Below are 16,071 nucleotides of genomic sequence, written 5' to 3' on the forward strand. Positions count from 1 at the left end.
GATAGTTCGGTAATTTTCACACCTGTCAACACCTATTTTCTTTGAGATTTGAATATTTATATTCTTCTTGAAGTCTGAGGGTATTTCACCTGTCTCAAACATCTTACTCACCAGATGGTAGAGTTTTGTTGTGGCTGACTCCCCCAAGGCTATCAGTACTTCTAATGGAATTTTGTCTACCCCTGGGGTCTTGTTTTGACTTAATTCTTTCAGTCCTCTGTCAAATTCTTCACGCAGTATCATATCTCCCATTTAATTTTCATCTACGTCCTCTTCCATTTCCACAATATAAACCTCAAGTACATCACCCTCGTATAGACACTCTATATACTCTTTCTACCTTCCTGCTTTCCCTTCTTTGCTTAATACTGGTTTTCCATCTCAGCTCTTGATATTCGTACAGGTGGTTCTCTTTTCTCCAGGGATCTCTTTAATTTTCCTGTAGGCAGTATCTATCTTACCCCTAGTTATATATGCCTCTTCACCCTTGCATTTGTCCTCTAGCCATTTTGAACTTCCTGTTGATCTCATTTTTGAGACGTTTGTTTTCCTTTTTGCCTGCTTCATTTACTGCATTTTTATATTTTCTCCTTTCATCAATTCAATCTCTCTTCTGTTATCAAAGATTTTTACTAACACTCGTCTTTTTACCTACTGAGCCTCTGTTGCCTTCACTATTTCATCTCACAAAGCTACCACTCTTCTTCTACTGTATTTCTTTCCCCTGTTTTTGTCAATCTTTCCATCTGAAACTCTCTACAACCTCTGGTTCTTTCAGTTTATCCAAGTCCCATCTTCTTAAATTACTACATTTTTGCAATTTTTTTCAGTTTTAATCTACAGTTCATAACCAAGAAATTATGATTATTTTCATTAAATTTCATCCCCATATGTTACAATCTAAAACCTGGTTCCTAAATCTCTGTCTTACCATTATATAATCGATCTGAAACTTTCCATTGTCTCCAGACCTCTTCCACGTGTACAACCTTTTTTCGTGACTCTTAACCCAAGAATTAGCCATGATTAAGTTATGCTCTGTGCAAAATTCTACCAGGCGGCTTCCTCTTTCATTCCTTACCCTCTGTCCTTATTCACCTACTACTTTCCTGTGTCTTCCTTTTCCTATTATCGAATTCCAGTCCCCCATAGCTGTTAAGTTTTCGGCTCCCTTAACTAATTTATTTTATCACATTATACAGTTTTTCAGTTCTTCATCATCTATGGAGTTAGTTGGTTTATAAACTTGTACTATTGTGGTAGGACCGAGCGAGGTGGCGCAGTGGTTAGCACACTGGACTCGTATTCGGGAGGACGATGGTTCAATCCCGTCTCCAGCCATCCTGATTTAGGTTTTCCGTGATTTCCCTAAATCGCTTCAGGCAAATGCCGGGATGGTTCCTTTGAAAGGGCACGGCCGATTTCCTTCCCAATCCTTTCCTAACCCGAGCATGAGCTCCGTCTCTAATGACCTCGTTGTCGACGGGACGGTAAACACTAACCACCACCACTATTGTGGTAGGCGTGGGCTTTCATGTCTATCTTGTCTACAATAATGTGTTCAATATGCTGTTCATAGTAGCTTATCTGCATTCCTACTTTTTTATTCTTTATTAAACCAACGTCTACTTTCCCCTATTTGATTTTGCATTTATAACCCTGTATTCACTTGGTCATAAGTCTTGTTCCTCCTGTCATCAAACTTCACTAATTCCCAATATATCTAACTTTGACCTATCCATTTCCCTTTTTAAATTTTCTAACCTATCTGCCAGTTAAGGGATCTGACGTTCCACACTCCAATCCACAGAATGCCAGCTTTGTTTCCCCTGATGACGACATCCTACTGAGTAGTCCCCTCCTGGAGATCCAAATGGGGGACTATTTTTCCTCCAGAATATTTTACCCAAAAGGACGCCATCATCATTAACCATACAGTAGAGCTGCATGCCATCAGGGAAAAATTACGGCTGTAGTTTCCCCTTGCTATCAGCCGTTTGCAGTACCAGCACAGCAAGGCCATTTTAGGTGATGTTACAAGGCCAGATCAGTCAATCATCCAGACTGTTGCCCCTGCAACTACTGAGAAGGTTACTGCCTCTCTTCAGGAACCACATGTTTGTCTGGCCTCTCAACAGATACCCCTCCATTGTGGTTGTACCTACGATGTAGCTATCTGTATTGCTGAGGCATGCAAGCTTTCTCACCAATGGCAAGATCCATGGTGGATGAGGGAGAGACAGTATGAAACTGTCTCTTTGAAGAAAGAAAACGGTCTACCAAAAATGATTGGCTTATTATGTTGAGATTTGCTATATTATACACACTCTCTCTCTCTCTCTCTCTCTCTCTCTCTCTCTCTCTCACACACACACACACACACACACACACACACACACTGTCTTTTAGGCCAGCATGAATGCATCAGCTGGGTAATCATATGGAGGTTGTGGGGGGGGGGGGGGGGGGGGGGGAAAGACAAATTATATTCAGCATCAGTGATCCTCACAGTAAGAATTTAATTTTGAAAGAAAGGGATTATGTTGTTCCAGAACAGTCAGTTGCATGTTAGTGTAATGTGCCAGTTTTGCTGTCTATTAATGAGAGGTGGGCAAACGTTGCTACAGGATGGTGCATCTTCTCTCCCACCCAGACATTGTGTGTTTGTTTGGATGGATTTCAGTAAAACTGTTTATTGATATATTGAGCTGGAGCAGACACAACTTTGTGCCTCCATCAAGTAGATGTGACTTGGCATTGAACCACAAAATCTTCGTACCCGATGTAGCAGTGATGGTTGTACCGGGAAGCCTTATACATTGCTGAGGAGAAGCGTTGATGGTGTGCAAGGTGCCAGCCAGCTGATGCCAATGTATTATTCTTGCAGGCCAAAGTAACTGCAGTTTTTGCGCATGCTGGCAGTGTTGAATCTAGGACTCCAAGAAGTAGGGCCAGTGGCTGCCCATGGATGCTGTCTGAGCTGATACACAGCCCCCATGAGCTCTGTAGCCAAAGTCTTTGCTGCTGGGTGGTCATCGAACTTTCCTGTTTATAGTATTTCTGTTATGGTTTGTTTTGCTGATTGTGAGGACTCACCAACCATCAGCGGCCAACAACTCAATTGGAGTGCTGACATCACAGTTACGATAGCATAAACCAGTTACGTTGGTCACTGATGCAGCATATATATGGATTGTGATAACACCTTTAGCATCTACTAAGGCCTGAAGATGGTGCATTGAAGTGCCGAAACTGGTAGCTTCACAGTAAATAAAATCATAAGAATGGCTGTTGGCATTTCAATTTTTTACAATTTGGGTTTGTATCTGTGTGGTATATCTCTGAAATATGATCAGTATGAAGCAAAGTGAGGTGCAAGGAGTGAGCACATTTTGCTTGGATGAATGTGATATTTTTGGTTGCTAATTGTGCCTCACAGCTACCACTATTGTTTCTCCCTATGTAGGTCGGCGACAACAAAATATTTTTGCATTTGGAGGAGAGAATTGGTGATTGAAATTTTGTGAGAAGATTTTGCCACAGCGAAAAACACCTTTGTTTTAATGGTGTCCACCCCAATTCCTCCATCATTTCAGTGACACTCTATCCCCTATTTCGTGGTAATACAAAACCTTCAGAAAAATGAAAGAAAATACAAGTAGAAATACTGCACTTCCACATGCTCAGCTCAGTTCACTTTCGCCTCCTCTCAGATCGCATTCAGGAGAAACCAATTTTTACCCAATTCCAGTTGTAATTTAGCCTTTTGTGGCATTTTTGAGTAGTCTCTGTTCGTCAACATGGCTTTCTTTGATTATTCGTTGTTGCTGAGTTGCATAGCTTGTGACCAGCCTAGCTTGTGACCAGCCTTGCAACAGTGCCAATGCTTGTAGCTAAAATTTTGAATACAGAAACACAAAGAGCATTTAAAGTTCTCCTAAGGTTCACCAATTTCACACAAATTGGATATCATCACCAGGGATAACTATGTTATTTAGTTTAAAAGGTTCAGTGATGCTACTAAGTACATGGTTTTTGTTCCTTTTGACTGTCTGTAATAGTCGATAACATAAGGGAGAACCCCAAATAATCAATATTTGATTGGGCAATGAATCCAGTCTCCCATCATCTACTTTCAACATAAGGCTTATTATGCTTTCTTGGATAACGATTCCATAGCATGTGAATTGGTTCATATTATGTCACTGCTGCATGTCGCTTAATTACGTACCACACAGTTGCCTTCTTAGCATGTAGTCTTTTTAAGAATAAAGCTCACAGTTTCCCCTATCTAAAAAGTGTCTCCGTCAGTATATAAACACCTATATGTATCTCACAATTTAGAAATTTCACTACACCACTTTCACTTATTAGATATCAGAAGGAAAATGTACAATGGCATATAATACCAGAAAGTAAAACAACTTAATCAGTACAGTGCTCAGCTGCAATAAACAGTAATAGCATCCTCACAATTTTTGACTTTGTAGTCCAACATATTTTTGTATTCTTGAAAAATTTTGTTTGGACTGAATCATCAAAATTTTGCTGCCAGTTGTTGGACTGTAATAACGTCTTCAAGTCATTCAACCAAGTTATTTGTTTCAGTTTCTGTTTTCTCTTTCAGCCCCGTGTTATTGGTGCACAACAGATGGTGGAGAGGCTGAAAAAAAGTTCTGATAATATTGCACCTCTACTTCAACAAATGGAAAAAGTAGCAGCAGCACTGATTAGCCTTGCATATTACAGCCCAAAAGACAACAGTAAAACTGGTAAGAAACAATTATTTCTTCAGTGTTTCTAATTATTTGTAACAATTTTTGTATAAAACTGGGAAAATTATCTTCACCTCTTTTTTCACAGTTCTCCTAGTTAATTTGTAGCATAGGTTTCCATATTAATTTTAATCAGATTCAGGACATTTTGAAAATACAACACAAAAATTCAAGACAGATGAGTAAACATCCGGATGTGATAGACTTATTGTTTGTACATTTACATGACTACTTTCGAATTCACATTCAAGTATCCGGCAGAGGGTTCATCATACCACTTTCACACTATTTCTCTATTGTTCCAAACTCTAATTTTTCTTATTTTAATGTGATGATTATTTCTCCCTCTGTAGGTGGGCATCAACAAAATGGTTTCACATTCGGAGAAGAAAGTTGACGACTGAAATTTAATGAAAAGATCTTGCCTTAATGAAAAATGATATTTTAAAATGATTGCTGCCCCAACTCACATATCATATCAGTAGCACTCTCTGCACTGTCTCATGGTAGTACAAATGATTTGTGCTTTTTTGGACATCTTCCATGTCCTCTGTCAGTCCTGTCTTATAAGGATCCCATACAGCACAGTAATGCACCAGTGAACGATGAACAAGCATAGCGTATTCAGTTTCTTTAATCAATTTGTTGCATCTTCTTCAGTGGACGCTTGTCAGTTCATTGACAGGATTCTAGAAATTGCAGTCACCCTACAAATAAGACTGCTTAGAAAACACTTGGGTGACACCTCATCAAATGTTAATTAAGTGTGTGTGAACCACACAAAATGGGACTAGCAGGGGATATAGAACATATACAAACAGGGTCAGCACAAATAGTCTCATCTTAATTAGACTGCTGGAAAGTGAGATGAAAGCACTAATAAAGCTGAACTGCCAGAAGCTTGGAAATAGGTGACAGTTACCCTACAAAAGTCTAGTTACACAGTTTCAAGGACCAATGTTAAATGCAGAATCTAGAAATGTACTTGCACCTCCCACCTGTCATTCCTGTAGCAATTGTGATCGTAAGATTAAGCTAATTACAGCACACACAGTGGCTTTTAAACAGTCATATTTCTTATGCTTATGTTGTTGTTGTTGTTGTTGTTGTTGTCGTCTTCAGTCCGGAGACTGGTTTGATGCTACTCCATCACGTGCAAGCTTCTTCATCTCCCAATACCTACTGCAACCTACACCCTTCTGAATCTGCTTAGTGTATTCATCTCTTGGCCTCCCTCTACAATTTTTAGCCTCCATGCTGCCCTCCAATACTAAATTGGTGATCCCTTGATGCCTCAGAACATGTCTTATGAACCGATCCCTTCTTCTAGTCAAATTGTGCCACAAATTTCTCTTCTCCCCAATTCTATTCACTACCTACTCGTTAGGTACGTGATCTACCCATCATACCTTTAGCGTTCTTCTGTAGCACCACATTTCAAAAGCTTCTATTCTCTTCCTTTCTAAACTATTTATCATCCATGTTTCACTGCCATACATGTCTACACTCCATACAAATACTTTCAGGAAGGACTTCCTGACACTTAAATCTATACTTATGTTAATAAATTTCTATTCTTCAAAATTGCTTCCCTTGCCATAGCCAGTCTACATTTTATATCCTCTCTACTACAACCGTCATCAGTTACTTCGCTCCCCAAATAGCGAAACTCATCTACTACTTTAAGTGTCTTATTTCCTGATCTAATTCCCTCAGCATCACCTGATTTAGTTTGGCTACATTCCATTATCCTCATTTCGCTTTTGTTGATGTTCATCTTATATCCTCCTTTCAAGACACCGTCCAGTCCTTTCAACTGCTCTTCCAGGTCCTTTGCTGTCTCTGATAGCTTATATGCAATAGGAGTGGGGGAAAAGCCTAGTGTGTACTAGAACGCTAATTACCCTTTGCCATGCGCTTCGCAGTGGTTTGCAGGGTATATATGTAGATTTAGAAGTAATGGATGGCTTTGAGTTGTTGGATAGTATGCTAGCATCTAATGACATTAATGTCATTGGTACCTCTGATTATCAGTAAAACATAAGATGGCAAAAACAGAGTGTAAAATGTCGTGACTGAGATTACACCTGGTCTCAAACAGTGGAAAGTCCAGGTTGTAACATCAACTGTTATGAAAAGGATAGGTTGCTACTTACTATAAAGATGACACATTGAGTTGCACACCGACACAGTGAAAAGTGCACACTAACCTCCAGCCAAAGCCTTCCTCAGAAAAGAAGGAAAAACACACATTTACACAAGCATGCACACCTCACACACACATGACTGCTATCTCCAGCTGCCCCAGCCAGATTGTAACTGTTGCGCTGGGAGTGGGTGGGGGGGGGGGGGTTGCTGCCTGGTGGAGCAGGCTGCAGGGACTACTGGAGAATGTGGCAGGACAAGGCTGTAGAGTGCTTTTGGGGAAGGGGGAGGGGAAGTGAGCGGACAAGGAGTGGAGCAGAGATGGGAATAACTGGTGGATGCATTGGCAGAGAGTGAGCACAATGATTGTGGGGCATGTGATGTGAATTGGGAGAAGGCTACGGGACAGTGGGTGCAGAAACTGTTTGTACCCAAGATCCTTCCCTCCCTTCCTAAACTGCTGTTCCATCTCCCACCCAACCTTCACAACATCTTAGTCCATCCCTATGGCACTCCCATCCCACCCCCTTGCAGCAGGGATCCTACCTCTGTGGAACATCTGGGTGCAAGATTTACCCAATCCACCCACCCAGCACTTCCTATTCCAGTCCTGCTGCATTCTTGTCCTACCCTCTCAGACCCCTGGCAACCTGTGAAAGCAGCCATACCACATACCTGCTCTGCTGAAAACATTCCACAGTCTTTTTATGTTGATACGACTCCCAAACAGCTGTCCACCAGCCAAACTGTTGTCGAGAACAAAGTTGATCACCCTGTGGCACAAAATGCAGTTGAACACAACATGCTCAGTTTCAGTGGCTGCTTCACAGCAATGACCATCTGGAGTCTCCTCTCCACCACCAACTTTTCTGAACTGCGCAGGTGGGAGTTATCCTTACAACATATTCTCCACTCCAAAAATGATCTTGGCCTCAACCTACAAAATGTACTGGCCCCACACTTTCCACACAACAGTATCTGCCCCCTGTCCTATAACCTCCTCCTAATTCACATCACATCCCCCGCCCTCACTGTGCTCACTCTCTGCTAACACTTCCACCAGTATTTTCCCCCCTCTGCACCTCTCCTTTCCTATCTCCCCCCCCCTCTCCCTCCCCCCTCCCCCCTCTCCCCCCTCCCTCCCAGCCACACAACACTGCCCGCGGGCAGCCTTGTCCTATTGTCTTTTACCACTGTCCCTGCACAAACAGACAGGGTTCTTCTTCCCCCCCCCCCCTCTCTCTCTCTCTCTCTCTCTCTCTCTCTCTCTCTCTCTCTCACACACACACACACACACACACACACACACACACACACACACACACACACACACTGCTATCCCTCCCACTTCCCTGCCCCACCCCTGAGTGATGTTATCAATGCAACTGTTGCTGTCTGGCTAGAACAGCTGAAGATAGTGATCATGTGTGCATGCTTGTGTGAATATGTGCGTTGTTTTTCTTTCTTTTCTGAAGAAGACTTTGATCAGAAGCGTTGTATGTAACAGTCTTTTTGTTGTGCCTGCCTGCAACTCAGCGTATCATTTTACACTATTTCACTATTGTTGGTCTCAGTGTATTTTAATGGTTTTTAATTAGACCAGTGCTTGTCATAGTAATCTTATTACTTACCACGCACATTTTAGTGGTCTACACAATGACTTGATCTCTTCCCAGAACATGGTAAGTCAACAAGCATGTGAAAGTAGTGTTTTTGCAAATTGAAACGGCCACTTCAAATAATGTATGTATTTAACAGGTTTATACGTACTGTCTACGTTCATCTTACCTGAACTCAGCTGAGTAATGTACCTGCAGTTGAAGAGTCAGTATTTAGTAGCCCTTTCCTTTCAAAATAAATTAAATCTACTTATCAGGACTAGCTGGAAAGTTCTCAGAATGACTGGAATTTGTTCATTGCATGCGTTCCAGACACATATTTAGTTTCACCATCTATTACAATCTATTATTCAAATTTTCACGTCCTGCTTTGTCAGCCAGGTAACTGAAATGAGAGTATATCCATGTAATAATTTTCAACATTTAAGTATGCCTTCAAGATTGCATTTAAAATTAGAATAATATTTTCTTTGCATGGTCTTTATCTTTCATCAACTGCATGAATCCTGACATAAAACAAATTGTCTTAAAGATGAATATTTATGGAAGTTTCAGCAACTTCCACCATCATGTGAAACACAGTTAGCATTCAAAGAATGGTTGAAGAGGATTTACTTTGTCCATTTGTACACATTCAGTGTAGTTCTTGGCATTAGATCAGTGTAAATCTCTACAGTTTTGTTAAAGAATCTTTTCTGTGGCCGAAAATTATGCAGTCAGTGGACACCACAACACGTTTCCTGATAGGAGTAGGATCTTTGATAGTTTGTCCATCACTGGATACTTGATAGGTTTCAGTGTGCAAGTATTCTACTCCTTAACTCGTAAAAAATATCTGTCTGTTCAGATATGATCCAAAGACAGTATACAAGTCATGGGTCCACATACTCCTCAGTAATACCTGTGCAACAGTAGTGAAGAGGTGAAACAATGTGAACAAGAGGTTGGTGTATGTGTTTTTGTTGCAATTAGCACAATAATAAGCACATACTATCATAGAAGAAGACTGTTCCCTTAATATTTTCAAAAGAATTCTAGCTAAACAGCCAAAGATGTGCAAGCATTGAAAATTGTTCCACCATGCTAATGCATCTGCTGTCACTGTTGCCAAAACAACAACCATTTGCTGAGGGAGTCCAAATCTACACATTCCCACATTTACTGCACAGCCCATACCAATTTCTTTCTATTTGTAAAACTGACTGTAACAATTTTGGGCATTACATAGGCCCCAGAATTGATTGCCTTTCACTATAGAGCATTTAATAAAATATTTTTTATTTAGGCCTACCTTATTTTGAATGTTTGCATGAAGTAATGTTCATCTATTACGCTTTTGACGGATGATGAAGGCAATGTGTGTTGTAATAGCTAAAGGATATGTCTGTTTACAGCTCAACAATTGTCAGACTTTTTTATTTTAATTGAGCTGTGAAACATTGCCTCTTGCCAAATTTCATAATTCTACGTCAACAGGAAGTACCCTATAGGTTTTGATTAGTAAGCTTGTGAGTATCACAATATGTGTCATAAATGGCCAAATCTGTTGGTTACAACAACGTAGAAGCTTAAATTTTTTCTCTGCCATGGGACTATAGACCCTACTAAGCAACATAAATTTGAATTTGATACAACAATCTGTTCATGTTGAAAAGTGGTCTTAACAGATGGACAGACAGACAGATGGGAAAAAATAACAAAAAATATTTGTTCATGTTAGATTTTTCCCTTTACCTGTACCATGAAACCTTGTATCTTGCTGAGTTTCATGATTCCAGGTCAATGGGAAGTACCCTATACGTGTTGATGAGTGGATTTGCAAGTTCAAAGTATGTGACATAAATGTTTGAATCTTTTGATTGAATTGACTTATAAGCTTAAATGTCTTATACCACCAAGGGATTATAGATTTGAACTTGATACACCAACCTGTTAGCACTAGTACGCACCTGTGGAGTTCTGAGAAACTGGTATCTGAGGAAAGAGTCCAGATGGCGCATGTGGTCAAACAAGACCAAGTCCCGACTGTCATGTTGTACAGCCTGCTCTGCAACAGGATATTGCGTGTTGTCGGTATGCACCGTCTTCCTTTTCCCATTCATCATAACTGATAACTTGGTGGTAGTCATGCTGATTTAAAAGACTGAATGGTGTTTACATAACAGCTGTTGTACGGCATGTGTGGTTTCACAGGTGGCTTTCCATTTGATAGTATATGTTTTGCCAGTTACAAGGCTGGTGTAGGCGGTGGTAGGAGGGTACATAGGACAAGTCTTGCAGCAGGAATGGTCACTAGGGTAGGGAGATGGGTGCAGAAGGAGCACAGAGTCTGACAACGATATTGTGGAGATTGGGAGGGCAACGAAAAGCTGTTCTAGGTGTGGTGGGCAAAATCTGAGACAGAATGTATCTCATTTCAAGGTGTGATGTTATGAAGCCACGGCCTAGTCGAAGTGGCTGATTCACACATTCAAGGTCATGGTAATACTGAGTAACAAGTGGTGCGGTGTGCTCCGAAATTGTTTTTTGGAGGAATCAGCAGTACCAGGATTGGGTATGATGGTTCAGGAAATCTGCTTCTGAACAACCATTGAAATTGTCAATCTTCACATTAATTCCATTGTGTTTAGTCTTGATTATGACAATGTCAGTGCAGGAACGCTCCTTAAGATACTGCTTAAATTATAATTGTCTGCACTGAACCTCTTAATGCAGGATTTCAGCGGCAAGTGAAATGATGAACAGATAGGTGTTGACCATATAATGGTGCAAATAAATATTCCTTTTCTAATAACTTTATATAATATTTTTAATGAACAGTTAAAATACCCATTTTTAACAATGGTGGTATGAGGGATCCAAGCATACATCCGTACGCTACCACTTCTCGAAACAAGAAGGGTGTAGATATAGGAATCAATAAATTGAAGAGAGTATTTCTTACATGGTTTCATACAGATATTTAATGATGTATCAAAACATTATCCTTGTCATAAAACAACTCATTAATTTACCTTTGGCGGTGTCTATAACTCATTCAGTTTACATATAGCTTGTATGTATAAGAAAAGAAAAGAACGAAAAAATAATATGATTCAATACATCTGGTGGGGTAATTATGTCCATTGAAGGCTGAGGAGAGGATGGTAGTGTGCTGCTGTAGAGTCTGCATCTGAATAAATACGTTTCCCTTGAACGCCAAGGCTGTATGGGAGGGAACGTTTGACATGGAAAGGATTGCGACAGTCAAAATGTAAGTACTGTTGGCTGTTAGTAGATTTAATGTGGACAGAAAATGTAGCTGGTCTACAGTGAGGGTGAGGTCAACATCGTGGAAGGTGGCATGGGATTTGGAATAGGATCATGTGAACTTTAATTTGGAGAAGGTATTCAGAGAGTCCAGGAATTTTTACAAGTTATCCCACCTCAGCCTTCACTGGATGTAACTACCCTACCAGCCTAGTTTAAAAGCAGATTTTCCAGGCTATCACATCCAATCCTGTTACCGCTGATCCCTCCAAAAAACAGCTTCAGAGCACATCACTTGCCACTCAGTATTATCCTGACCTTGAAGGTGTTAATCAGCTACTTCAACAACACAATGACTTCTTAATATCATGTTCTGGAAATAGATCCATTATGTCTGACATTTTGCCCACCACACTTAGAACAGCTTTTCATCGCCCTCCCAATCTCCACAATATCCTTGTCAGACCCTATGCTCCTTCTGCACCCATCTCCCTACCCCTATGGCTCTTGCGACCATCCCCATTGAAAGAATTACCCTATGCACCCTCCTGCCACCACCTATACCAGCCCTGTAACTGGCAAAACATATACTAGCAAATGGAGAGCCACCTGTAAAATGAGACATGTCATATATCAGCTGTTATGTAAACTCTGTTCGGCTTTTTACATCAGCAGGACTACCACCAAGTTATCAGTTAGGATGTATGGGCACAGTCAGAGAGTGTATACCAACAACATGCAATATCCTATTACAGAGCATGCTATACTACATGAGTCATGACATTGGTGCCTGTTTCACCACACATACCATCTGGATTCTTCCCCCAGACACCAGTTTCTCAGAACTCGGTGACGGGAACTAGCACTGCAACATGTCCTTGATTCTCTTCACCTACCTGCCTTCAATTCAAATTAATTCCTTCCATCTCAACATTCTTCAGAGTAACTACTCCTTTCTTCACTCCATTTTAGCTTTTTACATCTTTCATTTTCTGAACTGTCTATTTTTTGCCATCTCCTTCCCACATCTAGCACATGCAATGTACTTAGCTTTTCACTCTTATTAACTCATCCATGTTTTAGCAGTAATTTCTGTCTTCCACCTTTAAGCTCTCAGGTTTTCAAATCTCATCTGGTGCAGTCCCCAACAATCAGTGTTTCCTTCTCATCCTCTCTGGTAAACCTCCTTTTCCTTCACCCCTCTTCTTTCCCCTGCAACCATTCTGCTGGAAGGAGGAGGCACTGGCTCTGATAGCTTGCGTAAGTAAAACATTTTTTGTATGTATGTATATTCTCCAGCTGCTGCTTGGTGAGTATATTTTTTTGTCTATCCAATTACATTATATTGTCGAAAATTGATTATTTCTATTGTTAAAAATATTTTTTGTGTTGTATTATTACAGTTTTTTAGTTTTGGTTTTTTTCCTGTACTTTACTGCAAAACCTTCCTTCTTGCCAAATTTTGTGATTCTATGTCAACAAGAAGTGCCCTATAGTTTTTGATGAGCAAGTTTTTTAGTATCAAAATATGAGACAAAAATGGCCATATCTTTTGATTTAATTGACTTAAAAGCTATTTTAAGCTGTATTTTATACTGTCAAGGGACCACAGATCTTAATATGTGACATAAATTTGAACATGTTACATCTACCCATTCCTACAAGAAAAGGTCCTTAACTGTTGGACAGACAGACACAAAGTGATCCTGTAAGGATTCTGTTTTTACAGATTGAAGCACAGAACCTCAAAAGTCATATGCAAGTATGATGATTTTACTGAATATCTGTTTGTACTTTAGATCAGGTGGTTTAGATATATATATGTATTGAGGATATTGTTGATTCCAATACTGAAGTGATGAAGACCTGCTTGTAAGCACTACAAGTAATAATCATTTTTTGAGCATAAGGAGTAAAACTAAAGATACAACATACCTGTGGAAGAACAAGGTGAATAGTGTGCATGGCCAAGGGTTTAAAACTAGAAGGAAAAGAATATTTATACATAGGCAAGTGTAAGATAGAAAATAATGTGTGGGAGTGAAATAGAGTTATTTCTCCACTCCGTTTATGTTCTACAGGAAATCTGTAGGATTTGTTCTTCACATTATTTATTTCATCTGCATTTTTGCACAAATTTTTAAGTCTGAAAGAAAGTGTCCTCAATATAAGAAGCTTGTATTTGCACTCATGTTGACTGCTTTTTATGTGGCTCTTTAACAAATGATAGTCTTGTGAAACTTCAGTGACCAACATCTTTTGTGTGCCTGTCCATTAAATCATACTTCACAAGACAGTACAATCGTAGATTAAGTAAATGCTGGATGCACACAATGTCTGTATTGTAGGCATCACATTGTGAGAAGAAAATAGTATTAGTAATATCTGTCTTTGTCTGCAGTGAAAAAACAATTAGAATGATAACACGCTGTATACAAATACTTGTAAAGAATTAGTTAAATGAAAAAATTGACACACTTCCATTAACTTGTTAGTATAGTAGCAAAAAATTTGATTGTGGTGCAAAATTATACCTGATGGGCGTGTTACTTCCTCTGTTTCTGAAGAACCATTCCTGCTCTCCATTTCATCTTCTTGCTGTAAATGATTGTCCAGTCTCTGTTGATGCACATCTATATATACACCAGCTGATCTTTTTTTAATATAGTTGCTAGTGCAGCATGATTTGGGTTATACATAAAAATTTCAATTGCAGGTCAAATTCCAAGAGGGGAGCTTCTAACTAAGTTAAAGAACTGTGATACTGTGCTAGTACCAACACTGACAATTCCAGTAAAGCCTAATTGTCAATACAGCAACATTATTGGTAAGTGAAACTATCTCTCTCTCTCTCTCTCTCTCTCTCTATCTCTCTCTCTCTCTCTCTCTCTATCTATCCATCTCCACACTTTCTGTCCCTCACCAAATAAATTTCCTAATGAATAGATTGTACAATACTGTTCATTTGACACTGCACGAGAATGTGCTACTTTTGGTTTGTAGACATTTCAAGGAATGTACATAATTATGCTATGTTTATATTAGTAACTATCACTCTTGTTCAGTTAATACTGATCTTAAACTGATGCATTGACAGAGAGAGACATCTGCATGTGCTATCATTACGATTGCTCACAACACTCAAAGATGCCACAATCGTTATGTATTCACATAAAAACCTCTATGGCCGACTTCGGTATCATCAGAGTCCTTTATTTATTCACATTGTTTTCTCTCTCTCTCTCTCTCTCTCTCTCTCTCTCTCTCTCTCTCTCTCTCTCTCTCTCTCTGTGTGTGTGTGTGTGTGTGTGTGTGTGTGTGTGTGTGTGTGTGTTTCCTCACAGAAATTGCAGAGATGAAGTTAGACCTGCAGTCAGGTGACCCATGACCCCTTTCTTGTCTGCATACACTTACCAGACAGAAGAATGCCACACTGTCGTCAAGTGCAGGCAGATGAAACCTGTGACAAGAACGAGTTTCCCACTAGAGTATGGGAGACAAGCAGGAAGATTTCTGATAGAGAAAGGTCATCACATATATCTGCCAAAATGAATGATGATACAATTTTCACTCCTTAAGCTCTTATAGCACAGACAGTAGCCCCTTACTTCCATGAGGAGACATCTGATGGAAACAGAGAAACATCAGAAAGAAGCATCAGAGAGGGTATGGATAGACTTAAGTCAAAACAACCGAGGAAAATGTAATTCCCTGCTCTCTTTAGGAGAGCTTGCTAATATTTTGTCTGCTGTTAAGGATACAGCCCCAGGATCAGGTGCTATTATACAGGGTAAAGCGAAATTTGTGCACTCGCGGTTTGCAGCACGACTCCCCACATGCCAGTGATAAAAAATCTGTCTCACAAAATTGCACCTGGCGAGTACATCCGCCAGAAAAAGGACGTTAAAGAGTGGCAATCTGGCAACACTGTAACCACATGTGTGGTAACTACCCCTGTCAGTTCATATTAGTTGTGCTGTACAGTTCGTGAGTGGATAGAGTTTTGGGTTAGCATGCAGGAGACTGATGGTTCGATCCTGGGTTGAGGTATATGTTTTTTATTTGGTAAATCTAGTCCAGGTGGTACGGTATCTGGCACCTTTATCGGCAACAGCAATTGCAGTGGGTCTTCTAGAAAACATTTGCACTTACATACTACAATCGTAGAAATGGAGGATTGATCAGCTTTCAAAGAACCCCTTTCCACTTTGTGGAGATGAATTTATTCGCACGACTTCATCTACCAGGTGCAAAACCTGATTTTCTTGTGCCCACCTCCAATG

The 16,071-nt window shown here is 40.0% G+C and overlaps 1 protein-coding gene across 1 annotated transcript in view; it reads left to right on the forward strand.

The window, feature by feature from the left end:
- Positions 1–16,071, forward strand: part of LOC126161971 (serine-protein kinase ATM) — a 481,619-nt gene that overhangs the window by 392,825 nt on the left and 72,723 nt on the right. The window contains exons 37-38 of the mRNA XM_049918161.1: positions 4,628–4,772; positions 14,505–14,615. Of these exons, the coding sequence (XP_049774118.1) occupies positions 4,628–4,772; positions 14,505–14,615 (256 nt within the window). The remainder of the gene's footprint in view (positions 1–4,627; positions 4,773–14,504; positions 14,616–16,071) is intronic.

This window comes from Schistocerca cancellata, chromosome 2, assembly GCF_023864275.1.
Source record: "Schistocerca cancellata isolate TAMUIC-IGC-003103 chromosome 2, iqSchCanc2.1, whole genome shotgun sequence".
NCBI classification, from domain to species: domain Eukaryota; kingdom Metazoa; phylum Arthropoda; class Insecta; order Orthoptera; family Acrididae; genus Schistocerca; species Schistocerca cancellata.